The sequence below is a fragment of the Mercenaria mercenaria genome, chromosome 1 (genome assembly GCF_021730395.1).
Source record: "Mercenaria mercenaria strain notata chromosome 1, MADL_Memer_1, whole genome shotgun sequence".
Classification (NCBI taxonomy): domain Eukaryota; kingdom Metazoa; phylum Mollusca; class Bivalvia; order Venerida; family Veneridae; genus Mercenaria; species Mercenaria mercenaria.
The window spans coordinates 57467510-57495074 of record NC_069361.1 but is presented as its reverse complement, the minus strand read 5'-3'; the positions used below and the strand labels follow the sequence as shown (position 1 = coordinate 57495074).

At 35.2% G+C, this 27565-nt stretch overlaps 1 protein-coding gene across 1 annotated transcript; it reads left to right on the top strand.

Moving 5' to 3' along the window:
• Nucleotides 1-26839, top strand: LOC123536561 (uncharacterized). The gene is made up of 5 exons (XM_045319864.2): nt 1-670; nt 8894-9434; nt 10060-10315; nt 11103-11228; nt 16546-26839. The coding sequence occupies exons 1-5, from the start codon at nt 189-191 to the stop codon at nt 16857-16859; spliced, it is 1719 nt and encodes a 572-aa protein (XP_045175799.2). The 5' UTR covers nt 1-188; the 3' UTR covers nt 16860-26839.
• The last annotated feature ends 726 nt before the right edge of the window (nt 26840-27565 follow it).

Here is a 27565-nt window from a genome sequence, read left to right as displayed (position 1 = left end):
TACCAAAATTATAGGCATCAACTTTCCGCTATTTTATCATTTTATAAGAAGAAAAACAACCCATCTTTCCGGGTTTTTCACCGGAAGTTGTAATGTAGTCAAGCTGACCCGGAAGCGAGTAGATTTTGTCAACATTTCCCGTGTAGAGAGAAAATGCTACTTCAAACATATTTTTCAAACTAAGCAGAATGAAAACTGTAGTTTATTTTACAAGGATAGTTTTAATTTCGTTTTCGCTGGTTGTTCAAACTGGTAAATGTCTCCATATAAAAGGAACATGGCACACATCGGAGTTCTTTCTGTTCCTTGCCAGATTTGGATTTCAGAAAACCGACCCTGGGATGCTGGATGATACACAAGGCTTTGTGTATGGCAATATCACTTCATCATCGAAACTTGACAGCTATTTCAATTTGGTTTTAGTAGACAGTGAATATTTTATGGAATATTATGGCAATAGTACTCTGATGAACTCCGCAGGTTGTCGGAATATGTTCAAGAAAATTGATAGGACAGCATTTGACAATGAGTGCCAGAGGCACGGAACAGAAGATTTCTTGCGAAAGATTCCATGCCCCAAAAATAAGTTGTGTGTTGATGAAGACAATCCTAATAATGTACAATCTAAATACCAGTTTACATACAAAGTACAGAACTCGGCTCAGCCAAGGTAAGATCGTGCATTTAAGAATGAATCCAGGGGTCCGGTTACTGGACTTCTAGGATCATATTTCCCGGGAATTCCCAATATTTTCTGCCATCCTGGGAAATAATCTTATTTCTATTTTAAATTCTAGGATGGATACTTTGTACATGCAGGGTTTCTGCTGCAATTCGCAAATGGCGAAAAAATTGGCGAAAAAAAGTTTTGCCGTAATTGCATTTTTATAATGTGTATTACTTTGTCAAAAGGACTCTCTGTTTAGCCTAAAAATCAATATTACCCGTGGCCGTTTCCGTTCGTAATACAAAATACACAGCATATCATCAACCAACGGATTAGCAGGTCTCGTTGCATACACGAATGTCTATTGTAACATAATTATAGTTATATAATTACCCGACGATGTATAGATAATTGAATTACTGACACGAGCCGGTGGTGTTAGATCTAGAAGCTATTCAAAAGAAATAAAACTATATCGCACCTTTGATGTTTTCAATAAATTTGATCAAACAAAATTTAAAACTTTAATTTATGAATGTAAAATATTTGTAAGAAAAACAGTAATTTGGGTGTTTTCCAGTTTGAATGCAAGACAAAACATAATTATGCCGCAAAAACATTATTTAAATAATTAGCGATGTTGTCAGTTTGAACGTAAGATGAATATTAGGAAAACAACCACACCTATATAAGCTCATCCTCGAACAGTACTTAATATTCAGACAAACTTTTCATTTTAAGAATAGAATTAGGTCAATCATGGGTAGAAAACGTAAGCTCGAAAATGTGCCAAAAACAGAAAAAGTGCGTAAAATTTCAGAGTTTATGTGTGTTTCTCAAATTAGACAATCAGAGGATATAAATGTTAGCGAGGATTTAATTACGGACTTTGAGTGTAGAGACATTGTTACTGAATCTCAAAGTCAGGTGAGTGAGAGGGCAAAAGCTAGCGCAAAAAGGAAATTTAGATAGGACTGGAAACTCAATAGGCCCTGGTTAAGTTACAATCCGCAGACGTGATCTATGTACTGTTCTGTGTGTAGTTCGGCAAATGTTACAAATTCGTTCAATACTGGATGTGATATTATGAAAAAAGAGAATACATGTGACAAACCATGAAAAAGCAAAAGGTAAGTCAAAATTATTCATTTCTTTCCTGACATCAACAGTTACTGCTGTTGATAGATCGTATACGCATTTCGTACACGCAAAACTGGTATTTTACACTCGAGGAATGGCTCGTTCTACGTAAAGTCGGAGAAAATAAATGTTGTTTAGATTCTGAAACGTTTTTCAGTTTAATGCACTTGCAAACATAACATATTTTAGTCATATATCCAAATCTATGAAACAAATAGCACAGAAGTGCCGCTTGCTTTGCATGTGAAAATGGTTTTTCGGGCTTCCTGACAGACGTAAAATGCCAGTGTTGCACACGATTGAAATTGAAATTAAAACAAGATATCTAATTTTTAATCAATAAACATCAATCACATTCGAATTTAAAAAAGAAAATATATTGACTTTACCATTTGCCAATTTGTTTTTTTTTTAAATCGAAAGTAATTTTGTCAGAATGTCTTCACGATGTCAAACATCAGAGTTTCCGAAAACATTTCTCTTAAAAAGGTAATGTCATGGAAAACTTTAATATCGGATGCTGTCAAATGCTGTTAGACTATCTTTACATCATCTTAACTTGTAAAACATAAATATTCTTTAAAATGGAGATTTGGGCTATGATTACAAAATTGTATCAGTATCCAGACATAAATTTTCGGATATCCTGATTTTTACCAGTACTTTCAAAATATATTTTTCTAGGAAAAAATGGTCACCTCGCTGCCCTCCAGATTATTGAGGCTAGTAAAAACTATAAGAAGTCTGCTGAAGCTCAGCTTTCCAAATTCGAGGCAGCAGTGATAAAGATAAACAAAATATGCAGGAATTATTTCAGACGATGCAGCGGTCATGACAGGAAAGAAAAGTGGGTTGGTGCAGAAATAAAAGACTGAAAACCCGAGCATTCTTGCCACCCACTGTATTTCACACCGCCAAGCTCTTGCTAGTGGCCAGGCTGCAGATTCTGTTCCATATTTTTTGAAATACCAAGAAATCATCAATGCTATTTACAAGTACTTTGATAACTCCCCAAAGAACATGGCCCGTCTTGACAAAATAAATGCTGTCATGATGAGTGCAAGTAACTCTTTGAGATTCAAGCAGGTTTTTCATACCAGGTGGTTGAGCTTTGAGGGCAGTGTAAGGGCAGTATGTGATAATTATACTTCTTTGTTGAGTGTTTTGAGCGAGGACAAGGGTGCAAGAGCTCAAGGTTTGTTGAAAAGTGTTTCAAATGTTAAGTTTTTATATGTTTCTTTCTTTCTGGCAGATGTATTGAAGCCCTTGAGCATCTTGTGCAAGGGATTTCAGTCAAGCAGCATTGACTGCACTAGTGTATCTGCGTCTCTGGAATCCACCACTAGTGAAGTCCTGAGGCTGACTGAGTCTAGACAAGACAAGATGATGAAGGATGTCAAGACATCTGTATCAGATTCTGTCTGTGAGAATGGCTATTTTTTCTCACTGTCTTAATCATATGCCCATGGAACTCTGGAATCCACCACTAGTGAAGTCCTGAGGCTGACTGAGTCTAGACAAGACAAGATGATGAAGGATGTCAAGACATCTGTACCAGATTCTGTCTGTGAGAATGGCTATTTTGAGTTCCATGGGCATATGATTAAGACAGTGAGAAACAGAGAGAGGAAGCTGAGAGATGTTGTGGGCAGTTTGGGGAGAAAGTGGTTGAAAATTTGAAGGACAGGTTTGCTGATGTGGGAGACAGTAAGGTGTTGAGAGCATTCTGTGGTTTGTTTGACCCTGCTGTTTGTGACTGAGGGAGAAGTATTGAATGAGTGTGTAGACATTGTCAGTGATCATGTGCATGAGGAGGAGTTCAGAGATGAGTATGAATGCTTCAGGAAGGATGTAATGTCAAACTATGGTAAAGGTTGCTAATGATGCGAACAGTGTATGTCAGATTGCATTAAGAAAGAGAGAGATGTATGGGATTGTTGCTGATGTTGCTTACAAGCTTTTGTGTGTACCTGTGTCAAGTGTAGAGTGTGAGCGAGGGTTTAGTGTGCAAAATCCTGTCAAGACTAAACTGAGAAACAGATTGGACACAAACTCACTGTACTTAATAATGAAATTGAACATTGATGGTGGTGACCAGAAGTCATTTGATTTTGCTTCTGCATATAGAAAATGGAAAAGTGTGAAAAGCTGGAGAATTTGAGGGTATTAGTCTCAGCAGTCAGTATGTCTGTATTAATAAATAAAAAAAGAAACAGAATGTTTTGTAGCCAATTGCTGGTATTACTTTTATTAGTATTATGGCTTACTATGTTTAAATCTTGTGTTGACAATGTTTATACTTGTAAAACATATTGAAAAATTTAGAAAAAATAAAAGTTTTAAAATGTTTTAAGTTATTATTTATCAAGAATGATATAAACAGTCTTGAAGAAATTACGGCTGGGAACACCCATAAATTTTAGAAATAAACTGATGAAATAAACTATTAAAATGAGAATACCCCCCACACCCCATATACACGCAAACACCTCCCAATGTGTAAGTGACGTCGAAACTTTGTGGCCAAAAAAAATTAGGGCCTGGTGGAAACCCTGACATTGATACTGAATATAGTAGTAACTAAATTCATATCATAATTCTAAGATGAATGCTATAAGTTAAAATAATTTCTTGAAGGAAATCAGGTGGCATGACCACAAAGACAGTTTGTTTGAAATATCTTATCTGTTAACCCGAATTTGAAATTATTTTTTTAAAAATTGATTTTCATGATGTATTCACCAGTGTGCATGATCACTTTTTGCTCATACATGTGAACTCTCCTGATTTAGGCGAGAGTCTCTCGATTTGGACTATAAAACCCGACTCTCACAATCGGGAAATACAATCTCCCGATTTTTAACATTTTCATCTATAGGACTTTTTAACGTGATATAATCAACTGTAACACCGGTTCAGATCACGCATGACTGACTGGTGTACATAATTTGCGGATTGTTGCAGACTGGAAATTGGGATATCGGGAAAAATGAACCAGTCTGTGTTCAATTGACCATGTCAAAACATAAACTGTGACATACCGTGTATTGTAACTTTTGTTTTTAACACATATTAAACTGGTCATTAGCAATTGTTGCGAATGACACGGATGCCTTTGAAGATCAAAGGACCAACTGATTCGAAGTGTCGCGGAAATGGTAAGCAATTATGAGATTAATAAGAGTCGAACGGTACCTTGCTTGAAATGAGCCCAAATCTTGCAGAAACATAAATCATCAGATATGTAATAAAACAAAGTCTTGTAAATATGCAAGGCAATAGACATGTGTACATTATCTACTTGAAATTAATCAAATCTTGTAAAAGATAATTCATGAATGTAGAAGATTGTCAACTTGTGTTATTTGCATTTTTTAGACATCTATATTATAGAGACCGTACCATAGCTCTTTGCATACTTTGATTTTTCAAACTAAAGTGATTTTTACAAGTGCACCGATTTCGATACAAAAAGTAAACAACGGACTCTGTCTATGAAACTTTGAAATGAATGAATGACAGTCGATCTTAGTCATAATACTGATTGACAGTGAATGCTAATGACTCCATGTGTTGCAGAAAGGTATTTAGTTTGTAACTGTAATTCTGTAATTTCCCATCAATTGAAATCCTCTCAAAACTGGTAAAATAATTACTTATATTTGGACAAAACTCACTGTCTTTGCCGTTCGACAGCTGTAAAAAGGGCAAATATAAAAGATTCAGTGTAAGTAATATTTCACTGGTACTACCAGTTAGTAAGTTCATACTCTGAATAACACGTCAGAGAAATTTGGGCAGATTTGACCAATTATGACGTTGGCAGTATTAGATTATATTTTTTCTTTACACAAAAATTGCCTTTAGGTAACAAAGCGAATACGCCGATAATCCGGAGTTCACTGATTATTGTTCCAGTTAACGCAATGTAATCCAGCAATTAAACTGCATAGCTATTAGCTACTGCTGTTATAGGGAAGTGGTAGAGTGTCTGCCTTAGGTGTGAGAGGTCCTGGGTTCGAGTCCCAGTTAGAGCTTAACTATTTAAATTCTGCTAAAGCATAGTTTTGCTGTTAATAGACTGTTCCAGATGTTCTAAATTTTTAGCACATAGTATCATATATCATTATTTAGCAATCCAGATCAAAGTTGAATGTTAAATCAAATGCACCCAATTAGAAAATATTGACTATATTATGTCCCTTTGATGTGTATGCTCTCCATGTTCAAGAAGAGTTACATTTCCTTGATCACAAAATTTTCGTTAACATGAAAATATTAAATGCTCATAACTCCACACTTCTGGTTAAAATATTGTCTATATTTCTGTTTTTGAGAAATATATGGACATTTGTCTTCATTTCAAAGCTTTTTAACTTCAAACCTATGATTTGAAAAACTTAGGTACTATCTCTATATATTATAATGTTTATTCTTCTAGTAATTTCCATAAAAACATCTTATTTCAGTTGTGGCTCTCGCCAGACAGTTTACCTCCCTTGTGACCCGCTTGTAGAAGAGTACTCCGATTACCAACTTAGTCCAGAAGCAGAACTACCAACTTCAGTCATGGGGTAATGCCACTGGATTCCTTCTGGCTCGATATGGAAGTCATCAAACTTGTCAACGGGAACAACAGATTCCAGCACCTTCCAGCCGTTGCCTTGGCCAGTCTTTCCTTGCCACATGGCAATGCTGAAACAGAGAGGTGCTTCTCAGTTGAGAAAAATACAGACTGATCAAAGAGGAAATCTGACAAACAGAACATTGAACTCTTTGTTGACATTGAAATTAGATAGTGACAAAGAGTGTTTCAGGTTGAACATTTCAAAGGAATTAGTGAAATCGGCCAAGAAGGCATGCTTGTCAAGTTGACATACCAGAAAAAGTAAAGTGATACTAACTGCTACATGATGATTGATTCAAAACCAGTGATATAAAGAACTATGTGTGTCAATGAGACTGATAATAGACAATATGTTTTGTTGTTTAACTGTGTATAAAACAAATAATATATTTATTAAAGTAATATAAATAATTAAATAAAGTGCTAAATTAAGTTAAATTGTGTATTGTTCATCGAAATTGAAGTGTTTTTATGTACTCTTTTTGCTCCGTACAAAATCACCCACTTTTCCACCCCAATCTCCCACTTTTGAAATGTCAATCTCCCACTTTGCTGTCTAAAAGGTTCACATCATGTATGTTTGCTTTTAAAATAATGTTGTTGAAACCTCATTGCAAATTTAGTAGAAATAAAACATGATCCCCACCCTCCTTGGTAAGTTGTCATCCCTATATGGCCATTACCAAAACATTTGAGAAGCTTCCGTTTTGCTAGGTGCTGTCACTTGTTTCAATATCGAATAGTATCCTTATGTATCCCCACTCCCCACTGGGGGAGACATATTGTTTTTGCCCTGTCTGTTCGTCCGTCTGTCACACTTCATTTCCGATCAATAACTAGAGAACCATTTGACCTAGAACCTTCAAACTTCATAGGATGGCAGGGCTTATTGAGTAGGGACCCCAATGTTTTGGGGTCACTCCACCAACAAGAATAGTAGGGATCATCTTCTCTGTAAGCCCTATCACCTATGAAGTTTGAAGGCTGTAGGTCAAATAGTTCTCCAGTTATTGATTGAAATTAAAGTATGAAGGACAGATGGACCCTGTGACCTTGACCTTTCATGGAGTGCCTGAACATGGAAAACCATTTCCGGTCAGTAACTTGAGAACCACTTGACCTAGAATGTTGAAACTTCATAGGATGATTTGTCATGCAAAGTAGATAACCACCATTGATTTTGGGGTCACTCAATTAAAGGTCAAGGTCATAGGACTTGAACATGGAAATCCATTTCCGGTCAATAACTTCAGAACCATTTGACCTAGAACCTTCAAAGATCATAGGGTGATAGGACTTACAGAGTAGATGACCCATATCGTTCTTGGGGTCACTCCATGAAAGGTCAAGGTCACAGGGTCCATCTGTCCTTCATACTTTAATTTCAATCAATAACTGGAGAACTATTTGACCTACAGCCTTCAAACTTCATAGGTGATAGGGCTTACAGAGAAGATGATCCCTACTATTCTTGTTTTTACTAGATCAAAGGTCAAGGTCACAGGGGCCTGAACATGGAAAACCGTTTCTGATCAATAACTTCAGAACCATCTGACCTAGAATGTTGAAACTTCATAGGATGATTTAACATGTAGAGTAGATGACCCCTATTGCTTATTTTGGTCACTTGATCAAAAGTCAAATTCACAGGGACCAGATGGAAAATGGTGTCCGGTCAATAACTTTAGAACCATTTGACCCAGAACCTTCAAACTTCATAGGAAGATAGGGCTTAAAGAGTAGATGACCCTTATCGTTTTTGGAGTCACATAAGCTAAGGTCAAGGTCACAGGGGCCTGAACATAGAAAACTCTTTCCAATTAATAACTTGAGAACCACTTGACCCAGAATGTTGAAACTTAGTGGGATGATTGGACATGCATAGTAGATGACCCCTACTGATTTTGGGGTCACTCGATCAAAGATCAGGGTCACAGGGGCCTAAACATGGAAAACTGTTTTCAATTCATAACTTGAGAACCACTAGGCCCAGAATGTTAAAATTTAGTGGGATGATTGGACATGCCAAGTAGATTATCCCTATTGCGGCCAACCATCAGTGTCTCCAGATGACTTTCTGTCCCCTATTGACTTCTTGCCTGTACGACCAAGCAGTGGGGGAGACGTGCTTTTCTACAAAAGCATCTTCTAGTTGCTCCAGCTTTTTATATGAATGAATACTGTTTAATAGAACAAAATAAATCAATTTATACAATGGCTATTAAAATGAATAAAAACACGTTATAGATTTTGGAGAAATAATATGCATAAATCTTTTAGCAATTGGCATCCTGCTTTTAATCAGTATCCTTAAACTTTAGTTCATATGGTCCAGGCTGTAACTGCCATCAAACTGTCCTGTATAAATTATAAATGAAAGTTTTAAATCAGTTTGCACTTTGCCTTTATCATGTTAATTCAGTGCCATTTCTAATAATTTTGAATATTATTCATTTCAGGTTCTGGTACTTAAGCATGGTAGCCTGTCACCGGGAGAGACAAAAGTGTAACTGGGCAGCCAATCATTCAGTGAACATAGAAATAGACTATGACATCTGGCTTGTAAATGGAGACCCAGCATCCAAACATCTCAATCCATTCGAACATCAGTTTTCTTTTGAAATGCATGATGTCTTTGAAATTTATGCTTTATTCTCGGTGCTTTATACAATTACTTTGCCTATATGGATATATGCCTACAAACAACAAGTACATCCAATAACAAAGTTATTAACTGTGTGTATTTCAACAGAATATGCTGGTGTTGTGCTAAATTTTCTACATGTGCTTATATTTTGCATCAATGGAGTCGGAGCGGAATGGCTGAAGGTGTTGGGTAATTTGTTGGGGACATTTTCGGAATGCATGTTTATGTTGATACTGTTGTTAATTGCCAAAGGCTGGACCATTACCAGTATGAAACTAACAGCAAAAAGATTTCTTGTCTTCTTTTGGGGAAATTATACAGCATTAAATGCGTTGTTCTTCATTGTCAACTTAGTAAGTAAAGTCTTTTTCGATATACTTTTGCGCTTAAAGCACAAAGATATCATTTTAGAAATGTTGTGTATGAAAAAAAATCTGATATATATATTAAAGAAAAGTATGTTCCCTGAAGTCTATTTAAAAATCATTTGCAAAAGACCACTTGTGAACAAAGACCACCATTTTCATTTCTAATTTAATTTACAGTGTAATTTACCTGTGAATAAATACCACTTTTGGCTCTCAAAAGCATTTTAGACAAGTTCAGATGTATCTCAAGGAAAACAGTTTTAGGTACTTTATTATTTTTGTGCTCTTCAACACAGTTTTTTTTTTTCTTGTTCAGATAATTATGATGTAGTTATAGGACTTAGCTTTCAGATACAGTTGTACAGTTGTAACTGCCTTGTAGGCCACCTGTGTTATGCAGTCACTTGCCTTAAATAGTCAGTCAGCTGAAATAGACAGCTGAAATGGTCAGACAGCTGAAATAGTCAGACAGCTGGCTTGCCAACTTGACAATTCCTTTTAATTGCAAGTTGTCCTAAGCAGCCACCTATCTTAAGCATCCATACTTTTTTACTCACTCAATGTCTGCTTAAGTTAGGCTTGACTGTATTTAATATTATTATCTTTTCAGACCAAAGTTGATATTATAGTCAACATAGATGAGTGGAACTCGTGGCCAGGATACCTTATAGTCTCTTTCCGTATTGTTGTCATGGTCTGGTTCTTCCTTACATTACGAGGCACATTTCAAAAGAGTCAACATCAAAATAGACTGGAATTCTTCCAGCAGTTTGGGGCATATTATCTTGTGTGGTTCATTTACTTGCCTATCCTGGTCATTATAGCATCACAGATTTCACATTTATGGAGATACAAAACAATTCTAAGTGAGTCTAAACTTTAAGCATTAAAATTTCAGTTTAATCAATTTACCCTGATTATAGAACAAAGTAGTATTACATAACAGGCAGCTTCTGATAAACAAATACCTCTTAATAATTACAGTATACCTAGAAAAGCAACATGTCAAGTTTATAATTCATATACTTTCATTCTCATTAATAGAATTTTCAAGTAAATTTGGGGGCCTCTGTGGCCGAGTGGTTAAGGTATCTGACTTCAAATCACTTCGAGCCTTATTCGGGGCGTTTAATTCTTCATGTGAGGAAGCCATCCAGCTGGCTTATGGAAGGTCAGTGGTTCTACCCAGGTGCCCGCTCGTGATGAAATAATGCACAGAGGGGCACATGGGGTCTTCCCCCACCATCAAAGCTGGAAGGTCGCCATATGACCTATAATTGTGTCGGTGCAACATTAAACCCAACAACGCATTCAAGTAAATTAACTAATACAAAGCAACATGCTTTATACAGCAAACACATTTAACCTTTGGTGTTCACTGTAAAGAAGCTGCTCTGTATTTCGACGCTATTAAGTGTAGAAAATATCTGACAAGATTATTTTATACCTTTGTGATCTTTTTTTTTGTGTTAACACAGATATATTCCACAAGTGTAGGAACGAGATATTTTATTGATTTATGCTGTAATATTTTGGTATTAAATTATGCAACTCTTGTTTTTCATTTTGAATATGTTTACATGAAAATAACTTTTATGTGACGTGTTCACTACCTTAGGATTATATGAATTCTATCACTCTCTTCATTTACAGGCATTACATATTCAGCAGATTTGTTATCTTATATCGTGTTGATACATTTGTTGTGGCCAACAAGATCTGTGCTGTATTTAATAAAAGGAGACACACCACTTCCGCAGTACGATTTAGAAGCAGCAGGTATACAAACTTTCTTCAGTTAAGTAATTCTCAGCTAGTACCCAAGTGTGTATTATATAGTGGCACTAGTACTGGGCAAGCAGAGTTCATATCTTAAACCAGTTGAGTCAAGGAAAAATACAAAAAAAGATACAAGCAGAACATAAAATTTATTTAACTAAAATTGACTACTGTCTTCATAACATTATAACAAGCAATAGATGTTGCATTTAATAATTAAGAAAACACTGGATGAAAATCTGTTTTGCCACATTATCATTGAGCTGCACACCTTTCTTTTGTGTTGATGTCTGTAATACTGTGAAATAATTTAATTTCGTGGGCTTTAAATGTAAAGGTTTAGGCAGCTCTTTCATGTGAGCATGATTTTGTGGATTTTAATATTTACATTCATCCTGATCTTTTTCAATGAAAATTATGATGTTTATTTTGTATGAACAGCAAAAGGAAAGGTGCCAAAGTTTCAACAACGTCTGCATATAGTCAGGGAGAATGTTCCTTAGATGATGTCGCAGTTGTTCTGTCTGGGGAACAAAATGGATGGGAAGCTGATTTTAATGTTAAATGCAACAAAATATGTGCAGTTTATAACATAACCTTGTTTACAAATGGAAAGGAAATATATTGTAAATGTAAGAAATGATTTTTTTTTTTCGGAGTTCATGCAAAATGTCTCAATGACAGCATGGTTCGCACAGGCCATGAAAAGTCCTTGAATTTGATGCCTACTCCTTGAAAACTACTTTAATTTTGTAACAGTCAGAAACTACTTGAATTTAGGAAAAAACGTACAAAAGATGGCAAATAGTCCTTAAATTCGTCAGGTGCGAAGTGAAAACGGACAAACATTATAAACAGACCAAAATAAACTAAAAAACGATGGAAAAAAACAACCGTTACCGCCATTAGGGCCTGCCACGGAGTCGGCGATAATACAGTATGATACTGTACTTTACGGGTTTTATGCTCTTTCCAGTGATTTTCACACTGTGTAATTTATCCGCGATGCGTTGAAGGTAAATCTTATGTTACATTGTTTAATTTTGTCCTAAATTGGATTTAAATTGGTTAATTCATGTCTCAGCAACAGTGACATTGCTCCCATTTTAGTCCTTGAAAATGGAGGAAAACTACTTGAAAACTACTTGAATTTTTTTTGGGAAGGTCTGTATGAACCATGGACAGAATAAGATTGGCATATTAAACATGAGTCGCTAGCACAATTCATGGATTTGCTGATCCTGTTCCGTCATTCATTTCGCATGAACTCAGAAAAAAATATTTCATTTCTTTAAAAATTCAATGATTGTGAATTTTGTTTGTTCCGTGGGATTGACTAATCAGTGAAAATAGTTCCCTGTGAATATTACTTACTTATTTCACAGTATATATAGTGGATATTTATTTGTTAATCCCCCGCTCGTGGGGGGTTATAGGAATGGTCTCTGTCCGTCCTTCCGTCCTTCCATCCGTAATACTTTCATGTCCGCTCCATATCTCCTAAACCTCTTGAAGGATTTTCATGAAACTTGATCACCTCATCAAGATGATGTGCAGAACACATGAGTCAGCCTTGTCGGCTCAAGGTCAATGTAACAACTCAAGGTCAAAGGTTTGAGCCTGCCATTTTGTGTCCGCTCCGTATCTCCTAAACCCCTTGAAGGAATTTTATAAAACTTGGGTCAAATGATCACCTCATCAAGACGATGTGCAGAACCCATGAGTCAGCCATGCCGGCTCAAGGTCAAGGTCACAACTTAGGGTCAAAGGTTTGAGCCTTCCATTTTGTGTCCGCTCTATATCTCCTAAACCCCTTGAAGGATTTTTATCAAACTTGGGTCAAACGATCACCTCATCAAGACAATGTGCAGAACCCATGAGTCAGCCATGTCGGCTCAAGGTCAAGGTCACAACTGAAGGTCAAAGGTTTGAGCCTTCCATTTTGTGTCCGCTCTATATCTCCTAAACCCCTTGAAGGAATTTTATAAAACTTGGGTCAAATGATCACCTTATCAAGACGATGTGCAGAACCCATGAGTCAGCCATGCCGGCTCAATGTCAAGGTCACAACTTAGGGTCAACAGCTTGTCGGCTCAAGGTCAAGGTCACAACTCAAGGTCAAAGCTTTGAGCCTGCCATTTTGTGTCCGCTCAATATCTCCTAAACCCCTTGAAGGAATTTTATACAACTTGGGTCAAATGATCACCTCATCAAGACAATGTGCAGAACCCATGAGTCAGCCATGCTGGCTCAAGGTCAAGGTCACAACTATGGGTCAAAGGTTTGAGCCTTCCATTTTGTGTCTGCTCTATATCTCCTAAACCCCTTGAAGGATTTTCATCTAACTTGGGTCAAACCATCACCTCATCAAGACGATGTGCAGAATTTATGAGTCAGCCATGTCAGCTTAAAGTCAAGGTCACAACTGAAGGTCAAAGGTTTGAGCCTTCCATTTTGTGTAAGCTCTATATCTCCTAAACCCCTTGAAGGAATTTTATAAAACTTGGGTCAAATGATCACCTCATCAAGAAGATATGCAGAATTTATGAGTCAGCCATGCCGGCTCAATGTCAAGGTCACAACTTGGGGTCAAAGGTTTGAGTCTTCCATTTTGTGTCTGCTGTGTATCTCCTAAACCCCTTGAGGGATTTTTTTATCAAACTTGGGTCAAACGATCACCTCATCAAGACGATGTGCAGAATTATGAGTCAGCCATGTCAGCTTAAGGTCAAGGTCACAACTGAAGGTCAAAGGTTTGAGCCTTCCATTTTGTGTCCGCTCTATATCTCCTAAACCCCTTGAAGGAATTTTATAAAACTTGGGTCAAATGATCACCTCATCAAGAAGATATGCAGAATTTATGAGTCAGCCATGCCGGCTCAATGTCAAGGTCACAACTTGGGGTCAAAGGTTTGAGTCTTCCATTTTGTGTCTGCTGTGTATCTCCTAAACCCCTTGAGGGATTTTTTTATCAAACTTGGGTCAAACGATCACCTCATCAAGACGATGTGCGGAATTATGAGTCAGCCATGTCAGCTTAAGGTCAAGGTCACAACTGAAGGTCAAAGGTTTGAGCCTTCCATTTTGTGTCCGCTCTATATCTCCTAAACCCCTTGAAGGAATTTTATAAAACTTGGGTCAAATGATTACTCATCAAAACGATGTGCAGAAATTATGCCAGCTCAAAGTCAAGGTCACAACTAAAGGTCGAAGGTTTGAGCCTTCCATTTTGTGTCCACTCTGTATCTCCTAAACCCCTTGAAGGATTTTCATCAAACTTGGGTCAACTGATCACCTCATCAAGAACTCATGAGTCAGCCATGTCAACTCAAGGTCAAGGTCACAGCTGAAGGTCAAAGGTTTCAGATCTGTATCTCCTAAACCCCTTGAAGGATTTTTATGAAACTTGGGTCAAATGATCACCTCATCAAGACGTTGTGCAGAATTCATGAGTCAGCCATGTCAGTTCAAGGTCAAGGTCACAGCTAAAATCAAAGGTTTACCCTTTCACTATCCTTAGCAATGGCGGGGGATTTAGCTGTCTTTCAGACTGCCTTGTTTAAGATTGAAATATCTTTCACAAGTGAACACCAAATGCAGTTTTTTCACAAGTGGCATAACCACGAGTGAAAATAGAATATATGGTGTTCAAGAGTGAAAGATATTTTGATCCTGTAAAACAAACAAATTTTCTTTGTGTTTCATGTTAGACTTGAATAACCTATTTTGAGCTCACCTGAACTTTGTTCAAGATGAGCTATTAGTATAGGTGGTTGGTCCGTCGTCCTGCATCCTGCATCAACATTTTTACTTAAACATCTTCTCCTCTGAAACTACTTGTCAGAATTACACCTTGGTCAGTAGCATCTTGGGCATGAACCTCTATCAAATTTGTTCAAATGGTTCACCTAGGCCCGAGCTATAAATAGAGAAACCTTTAAAGAACTTCTTCTCATGAACCGCTTGATGGATCTTCATCACATTTGGTCTGTAGCGTCATTATAAGAAATTTTCTTCAAATGGGGGCACTTGGCACCTTTTAAGGGCTGCTAGAGCTAAAATTAGAAATACCTTTAAACAACTTCTTCTCATGAATCTTCAGATGAATCTTCATCAAACTTGGTCTGTAGCATCATTATAATGTCCTCTCCCAATATTGATTAAATGGGGACAATTGGTCCCTTTTAACGGCTACCAGAGCTAAAAATAGAAATGCCTTTAAAAGACTTCTTCTCATGAACTGCTTGATAGATCTTCATCAAACGTGATTTGTAGCATCATTATAAGGTCCTTCGTCAATATTGTTCAATTGGGGGCATTTGTGCCCCTTTTAGGGACTGCTAGAGTTACAAATAGAAATACCTTTAAATAACATCTCCTCATGAATTGCTCGATGGATCTTCATCAAACCTGAGGTCCTTTCTCAAATTTGTTCAATTGTGGGCACTTTGCCCGTTCTAGGGGCCACTAGAGCTAAAAGTAGAAATACTGTTAATGTACTTCTTCTCATGAACCGCTTGATGAGGCTTTCCAAAATTTGTTCAGTTTGGGGGGCGCTTAGCCCCTTTTCTTTTAGGGGCTGCTATAGTTAAAAATAGAAATGACTTTAAATGATTTCTTCTTATGAACTGCTTAACAGATCTTCATCAGACTTGATTTGTGGTATCATTATAAGGTCCTCTTAACAAATTTGTTCAGTTAGAGATACTTGGCCCTTTAAGGGGCTGCTAGAGTTAAAAATAGAAACACTTTTAAATAACTTATTCTTATGAACTGTTTAATGGGTCTTCATCAAATCTTGTCTGGAGTATCATTATACGATCCTTTACCAAGCATGTTCAGTTGGGGGCACTTGGCCCTTTTGGGGCCACTAGAGCTTTAAATAGAAATACCTTTAAAGTACTTTTCCTCATGAACCACTTGACTGATCTTCATCAAACTTGGTCTGTAACATTATTATAAGATCATATGCTAAATATGTTCAAATGGGGGCACTTGGGCCCTTTTAGAGGCTACTAGAGTTAAAATAAGAAAACCTTTCAATGATTTCTTCTGATGGTTATGCGTTTTTGGTGCGTGACAGCAAAATACAGAAGAAAACCTTTAAATAACTTTTTTTACAGCTTAAAGGATTTTCACCAAACCTAGTTAGGGTTAAGGTTCTCTTCAGATGAGTGACTTCTGTCCATATTGGCCTCTTGTATAGTGTCTTACTAGTGAAAAAGTATATTTGATATTTTTCACCTAGAAAATACCAAATGTATTTCACTCTGATATTTCGATTATCCACTGAAAAGCATGTATTTTTGTCTTTCAGGATTGATAGATATGGATGACACTGAAGAGACTGTGTTTCAGGCACCAGTTACAAACCTAGTACAACAGAATGGGACAATCATACCAAATGGTACCACCCGATTACTTGGGAAAAAATCCAAACTGAAATCTGTGCCTGAAGAAAATGAAATAGAAACCAGTCCAGTGGGTAAAAAGAAAACCAGTTCAAGGGTAAATAAAGATATCAGTCTGAGGGATAATAGAGAAACCAGCCCAATAGAAATGAGGAACAATGGAAATGTTTACACAAACATAAGTCTGGATGATAGTGATTATGAGTTTGTGAATGAATGAACAGTGTATCCTATTAATAACACTGGTTTAAGTATGCATTAACTACCTACTCAGTACTGGTTTCATTCTATGTTTTAGATGTATCAGGTTGTCTAGATCAGTACAAACGTGTATAATTGTCAGAACTAACGTGTATAATTGTAATTTCCACTGTAAATTCCACAGGTCACCAAATTTCAATAAGAGTGACAAGTTGGTCTATAATGATTTTTGTACCTGTAAATTGTAAGACCAAAAGATTATCCCTAACATAACGATAGTTTATCCCTAACATAATGGTGGATTACCCCTATCATAACAGTGGATTATCCCAAACATAATAATGGTTTATCCCAAACATAATAGTGGTTTATCCCTAACATAAGAGTGAATTATCCCTAACATAACAGTGGTTTATCCTTAACATAACAGTAGTTTATCCCTAACATGAGTGAATTATCCCTGACATAAAAGTGAATTATCCCTAACATTACAGTGGTTTATCCCTAACTTCATAACAGCAGTTTATTCCTAACAACAATGGACTATCCCTTACATAACAATGGTTTATCCAAAACATAATGGATTATCCCTAACATAACAGTGGATTATCCTAGTCTTATAGTGGTTGTCAGTATCGGTAACACTGACACTTGAAAGCTTTTTTAGAGCAGAGGTTGTGATATGTATGCTAAAGAAAATTGTGTAGAAATTTAGGGAGAAAGCGAGAAATCATCTTGCCAATTTGACCAGAATATTGTTATAGCTGATATCTTCATGGTGTCAAAATTTCGGAAAATTTTAAAACTGTCTTTGGTATTTGATGTTTTATCTTCATGCAAGCTAGAATGTTTTGCCAAAAATATAATTGGAATCTGAGTTTTCATAAAACAATAAAAAAAACGCAAAATTAGTGAAAATAAATCACACATATCTGTTCTTGTTTTTCTGGTATTTTTATGCTTTAATTTCTGTGTTATCAACATTTTATACTTAATACCATTAAAAATGCAAGTTTTTGGTATGCGACACATATACAGGTGTGCTTTAGTGCATGTGCTACTGTTGATTCCTGTATCAGAAATAGTAATCTTTTTCCACATCTCTTTCATACAAGATGTTAATTAGTGGATAAAATGAGGCACAGTTTACTGTCATCTCAAACATAAGCTATTTTTGCAATATTCTTGTGTTAATTGATACTGATGCAGGTAAAACTTGTATTTTTAATTGCATTTAATATACATGTATATACTTTGTTATTCTCAGCTCTGTGATACCATTTTATGTTAGTATATGAATTAGTATTTATACACCAGAAATTGAAATACCAATGGTGTGAGTAGAACAGCATGATGAATTGTTATGAACTTCCCAAAGGTTTTATTGTTAACTAATATTTTTTCCATATCTCTACATATTAGAAAAGATCTTATATTCCTGACTCATTAAAGGTTCATGCTTCCAGATGAACAGTTGCAGCGCCCATACAAAATTGTGTATCACCTATATCTAAGTCAATGCTGAATGTGTATGAGACAAAGTTTAGCTAAATCTAAGATTTTACCTAAATTGTTTACTAAAGAAACAAGTTATAGCAAAACAGTGCTTTATCACTATTTATACACGATGGGCGGTTATATGTTGGGCATAATAATTTCACGAGGGCACAGCCCAAGTGAAATTATTTCGGGCGACGTATAACCGCCTGAATGTATAAATAGTGATAAAACACTGTTTTGCTATAAATTATTTCGATTCTAATATGTTCTTTATTGAATAATTTATATCAAATATGATGGAACTGTTTCTTCGCGCAGGCATGGCGCCAATAGTAGGTCTTTGTTTATACACGCCAGGACCAGAAATGGTAATACGTCTTGCGGCAGAGTTCAGATCGGGCGAAAATTATTGCGAATTATTCAGCAAAGCGAATAACTAACTCAGTATGTGTGTAAATTAATCAACACATTTGTGCAATGTGACATTTTGTTTAAAACATGTGATTAAGTAAAATATTTCATGAAATTAGAAAGCGCAATTTCTTGATGCATACATGGCGCTAAATATCACATTGAGGTGACGTCAACATAAATATCGTTGTGATGATTAAAGCATTGTTAGTCATATTAGAATATGTTTTACAGTAATGTCTTCTGTATACATTGTGATTGTCCTAAATGCATTGGGTATTGTCTGCTTTAAGTTTGATTTATGATTACTAGCAAGTGAAGTACTTTCTAAATATTGATTTTTTAGCTTGACTTTTCGAAGAAAAAGTAGTCTTAAGAGCTATTGGACTCGCCCAAGCATTGGTGCCAGCGTCGGCGTTGGTTAAAGTTTTTGATAAAGTCAAATATCTCTGTTACTATCAAAGCTTTTGACTTGAAACTTAAAATAGTTATTTACTATCAAAGTCTACACCAGGAGAAATAACCCCCATAACTCTGTTTTTGAGTTCCTACAGAGTTATGCCCCTTTTTAACTTAGAATTTTTTTGGTTAAAGTTTTATAAAGTTTTTACTGGCAAAGCTCTAATTAAGAGTCAAGCACTGAGAAAAGTCGAGCGTGCCGTCTTACGGACAGCCCTTGTTTTTGCAAACATTGGATGTGTGCCCCTTTAAACAGTATATTGACTGCATGTGGGGAATGTTGTAAAACAAAGAAATCAGGGTCAAGGTTTTTGTATTTTATTTATTATTGTTTTTGTTTGTTATGTTATATGGTCTAAAACAAGTTTACTAAGTTGTGAACAAAAAATATATGAACAAAATTTATTTGTTATATGAAATACTTGTTATATTGTTCTTTATTGATCTGGAATTTTGTAATTCAATATTGTTATGTGTACTTAAGCTGCATCTGTGTATTTAACATGTATTTAACAGTAACAGATGGCCATACAGCATTATCAGAGACATCATCTAATTATAGTATTTTTTCTACTCACCTGAACCAAAGCTTTGGTATGTAAGTAGGCGGAGTTTTGTCTGTCAGTACTTTGGAAAAGTTCACTTTATTTGAAAAGTATTGTTAAAAGTATATGTTCATAAAAGTTCATGTTTTATTTATAATTTTTTAGCTCACCTGAGCACAAAGTGCTCAAAGGTGAGCTTTAGTGATCGCCCTGTGTCCGTCGTCAGTCGTCAACAATTTGACTGTTAACACTCTAGAGGTCACAATTTTGGCCCAAACTTAAAAAAAACTTGGTCAGAATGTTACCCTCAATAAAATCGTGGACGAGTTCGATATTGGGTCATCCGGGGTCAGAAACTAGGTCACCAGGTCAAATCAAAGGAAAAGCTTGTTAATGCTCTAGAGGTCACATTTTTGGCCCGATCTTAATGAAACTCGGTCAGAATGTTACCCTCAATAAAATCTTGGACGAGTTCGATATTGGGTCATTTGGGGGCAAAAACCAGGTCACCAGGTCAAAACAAAGGAAAAGCTTGATAACACTGTAGAGGTCACAATTTGGGCCCAATCTTAATGAAACTTGGTCAGAATGTTACCCTCAATAAAGTCTTGCATGAGTCCGATATTGGGTCATCCAGGGTCAAAAACTAAGTCACCAAGTAAAATCAAAGGAAAAGCTTGTTAACACTGTAGAGGCCAGATTTATTACTGTATCTTCATGCAACTTGGTCAGATTGTTAATCTTGATGATCTCAAGGTCCAGTTTGAATCTGGGTCATGTAGGATCAAAAACTAGGCCACCAGGTCAGTTGAAAGGAAAAGCTAGTTTACACTGTAGAGGCCACATTAAATTTGTGACCATATCATAATGAAACTTGGTCAGAATGTTAATCTTGATGATCTATAAGTCAAGTTAAAATCTGGGTCAGGTAAGGTCAAAAATTAGGTCACTAGGTCAAATCAAAGGAAAAGCTTGTCAACACTCTAGAGACCTCAGTTATGACTGTATCTTCACGAAACTTAGTCAGAATGTTAATCTTGGTGATCTTTAGGTCAATTTAGAATCTGGGTAATGTGTAGTCAAAAAACTAGGTCACTGGGTCAAATTGAAGGAAAAGCTATTTAACACTTTAGAGGCCGCATTTATGACCATATCTTAATGAAACTTGGTCAGAATGTTAATCATGATGATCTTTAGGTCAATAGGTCAGGTGAGCAATACAGGGCCTTCATGGCCCTCTTGTTTTATTAAATGGTCTTGTCATGAAGTGTTTGTTGAAGTTGTGAACATTGGAAAAGAAACTGATGAGGGTATTTGGTCACAACACTATTTTACCCCTTAGGTTACGAGAAAACTAAGTTTGGACTTATACATTACCATGTATGCCATAGTTGCTGTATATTTAATCTGCTCAGTAACACCTTGATTTTATGTGTCATTCTAAACTGAAATCTGTATGTAATATACTTCATTTTCAATGCCAGAAGTATGTAACAGAATGCTTTTATTCAGGAACTAGCTGAAAGTTCAAGTAGAATGAAATAATTTTCTTTGGCTCAGGTGAGCAACTTCAGTCTCCTTGACACTCTATGTTAGTAATAGTAGTAATGCTGGTAGTGTAAGAATTGTGGTATAATGTATATAGGTATAAATCATCGAATCAGTATATCTTGCCAGTTGTTTGTGGTGCATACAGTCAGCTACATGTATCAACATGTACATTTTGCTCATCACTATTGTATTCCAATTGTGTTGTTGCTATTTTTCTCATATTTTTCTTCTCATTATCAGATCAAAGTTGGGTGTGTTGGGGTGGGGCTAGAGTGTGGGGTTAGGGGTAGGGAGGATCTGGAAATGGGGATGACTTTCCTCCCAGTGAACATTTCCTCCAAAGATGGCAGGAAAAAAGACGTTTTAGTAGGCATCCCTGTCAACATATATCATAAAATTGTAGTACTGTTGTATATAGGCTTATGATAGAGAGGTTGTGATTTCAGTACTTGTATATGTACATGTAGTAAATCACTGACCAGATAATGATATGGGTCTGCTGAAATTTGTTCGATAAACTTAATTGACTTGCTACAGATATATGTGCAAGTTTAAAACTTAAGATTTTTGTTTTACAAGTAAATTTTGAATGTGTACGACTATTAATTTGCAGCATTCTGAAACTGAAACCTTCAATGCTTATTGTGATAAGGAACTAAGTCCTATAATTATATACTGTACCAATACAAGGAGATGGCAACCTCGTATGTCTTTGTACTTCATCTCTCTGTTCTGGCCTTCATATTTTTTATGTTAATATTTTTATTATCTTGAAGGATCTCTGAAACCTTTACAATAATAATTTTCAGCTTTTTGCAAATATTGTTAGATTTGGTAAGGTTAAGTGAGTTTTTAGTGTTTTGTTATCAACCAGTGGGTACCAGCTGCAAATCAAGCATTTCACTTTAATTGATACAAGGGTTGATCAAGAAGTAATGTTACTGGAACCAAAATTACATTTATTATGAAATGACAACAACAGTAACAAACGTCAGCACTATAACAAACTTTAGGATGGTGTCACTTAAATTTTAATGACAAGACGGCAGAAGGATGTTACTTCATGTCAATAATATTTCATATGATTTGATGTGTTTTTAAATTTTAATGGAGCACTATCTGTTTATTCTTTTTTTCATGGAACAGACAGGTTTTTTTTGTGTTTGGTAGTATGCTTCCTCAGTTTAACAGTCCTAGAAAATAACATGCATGGATATAATCAGAATTGATTGATGTAAACTTAATTTTTATACAACAGTGAATAGATTTGCCATGGATGCAATGACATTACTTCTTGATCAACCCTTTGTACATTTATATCAGATTTGAAAACTATAGCTTGGTTTACACAGCCTCTGTCAGTCATATCTGTCACCAAGCAAATCACTTGATGTTGGCAAAACTGTGATAATATTTGAAATGGCAACAGACTGGGAACACCTGGTTAATCAAACTCTTTCCATAAGTTGGCATTTTTGCAACAACCTTTAAAACAGCATCTGTAAAGGATTTTCTTGTAATTGATTCATCAGACTTAATTCCATTGTTTACATTTAACCAGTGTGCATCACAATGCAAGAAAATGTAATTATATCTATACAAAATGTATTACTTTTCAGTTTTTCATTTGTGTTACAAGCCAAATATGTACTATTTAACTACTGAGATATAAATTTTGCACACAAATTGAAAAATAAAACTGTTGTTTGTCTGAAATTCAACCCAGTTTATACATTTTGGAAGTGTATACTGTAGCAATAAGAGGAAGTAGCACTGTAATGGACTCGGAGGCTTACCAAGCAATAAATTTACATTCAGTGCAGGTATCAGAGTTTAAAACCCTGTCACACTACTATTCACTTGATGAAAGAGATTTTGAGCAAGAGTAATCCCCTACATTATAGTGAACCGTCATTTTCTTGTATGTTACATGTTTGATGTTACAGGGTTTCTCATGAGAGTTCTGCTGTCTGCATATAACTGAGTAATAACTATATAAAAACAGGTGTAAGCAAGAGTCTAACTGTAGGTCCCCAGCTCCTCCAACTAAAGTAAAATACTTAACAACTAGCTTAAATACAAACAAACAATTTACTTAGAAACCTCTGTGCCTGTAGATTATGACAACCAATATAAGAATGAACCAGGAAGACTTTTGCTGTTTTTGACAATTAATATAGTAAGATGTTTTCTATATTATTTGCTCCAGCTGTTTTTATATAGGGGTCTGTCAATTATTTGAAGATTGCAAAACTATTTATCCTGTAAACTGAAGGGATGTGTATGGTAAGCCGGAAAAAAAAATCAAATAACATTTACACAAAAACAGCTCTGTTGAAGCTACTTAAATTGTGTTTTTCATGAACAAATATTTTTACATTTAATATTTACTTTGTGTGAAAAGAAATATACTCAATACATTCTGATTTTTATGTGTTATTGGCCTACTGATTTTAAAACTATATTATTGATATTTTGACATTCTATCCATTGTTTTCATTCCATATCACTTTGCTCAAGACTTTATATAGTTCACTATGTTTAATTAACAGTTTTCGTGATTTAATAGCAAGTCTGTCAGTAATTGTTTGAGGGTAACAATACAAAGTAATATAATATTTGTACACAAGTATATATCTTCTGCTGTTTTTAGCTCATCCGATTTAAAAATAAAATGATTAGTTATTGTCATCACTTGATCAGCGTTGGCACTGCCTGGTTAAGTTTTATGTTTAGGTCAGCTTTTCTCCTAAACTGTCAAACTTATTGCTTTGAAACTTGCAACACTTGTTCACCATCAAAAGCTGACACTGTACAGCAAGAAATATAACTCCATCCTCCTTTTTGCAAGAATTATTGCCCCTTTTGGACTTAGAAAATCAGATTTCTTGGTTAAGTTTTGTGTTTATGTCAGCTTTTCTCCTAAACTATCACAGCTATTGCTTTAAAACTTGCAACACTTGAAACATAACTCCATCCTGCTTTTTGCAAGAATTATGGCTCCTTTTGGACTTAGAAAATATCAGATTTCTTGGTTAAGTTTTGCGTTTAGGTAAACTTTTCTCCTTAACGGTCTATTGCTTTAAAACTTGGAGCACTTATTCACCATTAAAAGCTGACTCTGCACAGCAAGTACCGTAACTCTACATCACTTTTTTGCAAGAATTATGGCTCCTTTTAGACTTAGTAAATCAGATTTCTTGGTTAAGTTTTGTGTTTATGTCAGCTTTTCTCCTAAACTATCAAAGCTATTGCTTTAAAACTTGCAACACTTGTTCACCATCAAAAGCTGTCTCTGTACAGCAAGAAACATAACTCCATCCTGCTTTTTGCAAGAATTATGGCTCCTTTTGGACTTAGAAAATATCAGATTTCTTGGTTAAGTTTTGCGTTTAGGTAAACTTTTCTCCTTAACGGTCTGTTGCTTTAAAACTTGGAGCACTTATTCACCATTAAAAGCTGACTCTGCACAGCAAGTACCGTAACTCTACATCCCTTTTTTGCAAGAATTATGGCCCCTTTTGGATTAGGTCAATATTTCTATTATACAAGAGACAAAAAAATCAGATGAGCGTCTGCACCCACAAGACAGTGCTCTTGTTTCCAGTTTGATATCATGCTTAAAAAATTGCACAAGAACTTCTATAACTGACATTATAAAATTTTCATTTTTACGATTGTTGCATAATTTCTACCAAAATGTTGTGTAATGGCTTAAAGAGATTTTTAATTTAGTACAACAACAAAGAAATCCTTAAAATTCTGGTATCCTGACTGTTTAGATGTTAATACTTGATTGCCCTCGGCAGTTATAGGATAATTTCCTAAGGAAGTAGATACTGGCAGGAGGGCTGTAGACCTGTAGGTAAATGTCACATTAAATAGTTAAGCTGGTTGATAGGTCTAAATAAATACCAGGGACATACTGGCAAAAATTACTAAATGTTACTCATAATGAGACCAAAACACTTAAATTTTGTACTACAAGTGTTAGTTAGGTACAGTGTATGGACAGGGTTTTTTTTTTTTCTTAAAAAACAATAATACTTTGATTGGACTAATTAAACATGTCAAATCCATTTACATTATTCAGTACAATTTTTGTTTTTCAATGATTTTTAGAAATGTATCATTATCAAATGTTACTTGTGTAAATAAGATTAACATCGGTATAGAGATAATCTCATAAACATTATTTTATATCTGAATCCTGCCAAATTGCATAATTCTATACATTTTTGACTTTAATTTCATTATTTATATTCAAACTATTTTTGGCTTTTCCCTTGTACAAACATGCATCTGTAATTTCTTGCATTAATTTGCATCTTTAATTTCTTGAATTAATAATGCATGTACAACTCATAAACATGCAACTGCTACTCTTGCACAAACATGTTGTAATTTCTTGCATTAACATGCATCTGTAATTTCTTGAATTAATAATGCATGTACAACTCATAAACATGCAACTGCTACTCTTGCACAAACATGTTGTAATTTCTTGCATTAACATGCATCTGTAATTTCTTGAATTAATAATGCATGTACAACTCATAAACAGTAACTGCTACTCTTGCACAAACATGTTGTAATTTCTTGCGTGAATAGTGTAATGCTACAAGGGTTATTTCACACATTTTCTGCAATAGGTCGAAATTCATTAACATTTTAAGTCTGTAATTGAGACTACAAATTCAATGGTTTTTTGCATCTGAAAATTTGCAGAAACTTTCTTTAAGCAAAATTACATAAAAAATGATGTTATTCAGTATAAATACAAAAGGGAGCGCATGGAAAGGATAGAATTTTTGAAGTCTTAAGTAAAATTTATACTTAAAAGTGTAGAATATGGAGTGAGATATTCTTATCCAACTACTGCTCATTTTCACTTAAGCCAGCAAGTCGAATTTTTTACTGTACAACAATTAGACATTTTAATTGAAATACATTTATAACTGCACATCAGGTGGTAATATTTCTCCACAAGTAGACTTAATTAATTGAAAGTTAGCATGTTTTGCAACATCTATGAATTAATGACTAATTGTACACCTGAGTGAGGTATATTTCCATTTTGTGGTGTGTGACAGACTTCGTTCTGCTGAATGACAGGTGAAAGTTTTCAGTCAAGTTTATAGTATTGGAAAGGCCTTTCATTAATTGCCCTTTTTTGAGAAAAGGATTTTTGTACTAAAAAAAAATAACATTTAATTAACACTGCTTGTTTAGATACATGCAGTAGATATTGGGGATGCATTTTAGAATAGTGTACTTCGAGACACTGATTACAGAACTGTGTTACAATGTAATAACTTCCATTTAATCATTTTCCTTTGTAATTGTAACTTCAGGTTGACACATCAAACCATTAAAATGTGGCTTATATATACATGTACATTTTGCTGTGTTGTTTTTTATCATCTGTATACTCATATACTTACTGTGTTAAATACTTTACCAAGGTTTGCTAGATTTGTTTTAAACTAGGGGTAACCTTTTTCCATCTGGAATAAACTATTTTGCCAAACTATGTGAACACTTTTGTTCTTTTATTCTGTAAACAAAAGCCAGAGGTCCATTTTGGCTGTATCTGCCTGAATCACTAGCTAGCTAAATTCACAGTAATTAACTCCCCAATTGACAATGCTGCAAGTTTATACCGGTAATATAAAACCAAGCAAGTAGCCTCCTTGTACCAACAATCGAACGCTACCATCTCTCAATCGATTTCAATATATCACTGGATTACCGCTTTCTGCAAAGGTACTTTTACAATCTACTGGCATTTTCATTGGTCTTTTGTCAGTTTTGAGCAAAGAATTGGTAAGTGTTTTATAGAATATTTTATTCATATCCTTTTCTAACTGACAAAGTACATCGACCTCATAAATTTTCAAGAAAATCTAATTGTTTATGTTTTGATATGTTTCCCATCTGTCAGATCTAACACATACATAAGTTCAAATGTTCTCACTTTGATGAGACTATATATAAACTTAAAGACTATTCAAATAAATGCATAAAATTTTATTCTGAAAAATTTGTCTGATTTGGTGTCATGACACGGTAAAGACAGTACTGGTGAAAGGTCGAGAATTGGTTCTCTGTAGAATGTGATTATCGATCAAACCTACCTACATCTACATACCTGTATTACGTCATGTATTTGAAGTGAACATCCACAAATAAAATACACAGCTTTGAAAAAGGTCAGTCTACCAGTCAATATCGGTATCTTATATTTGATTATTTTTCA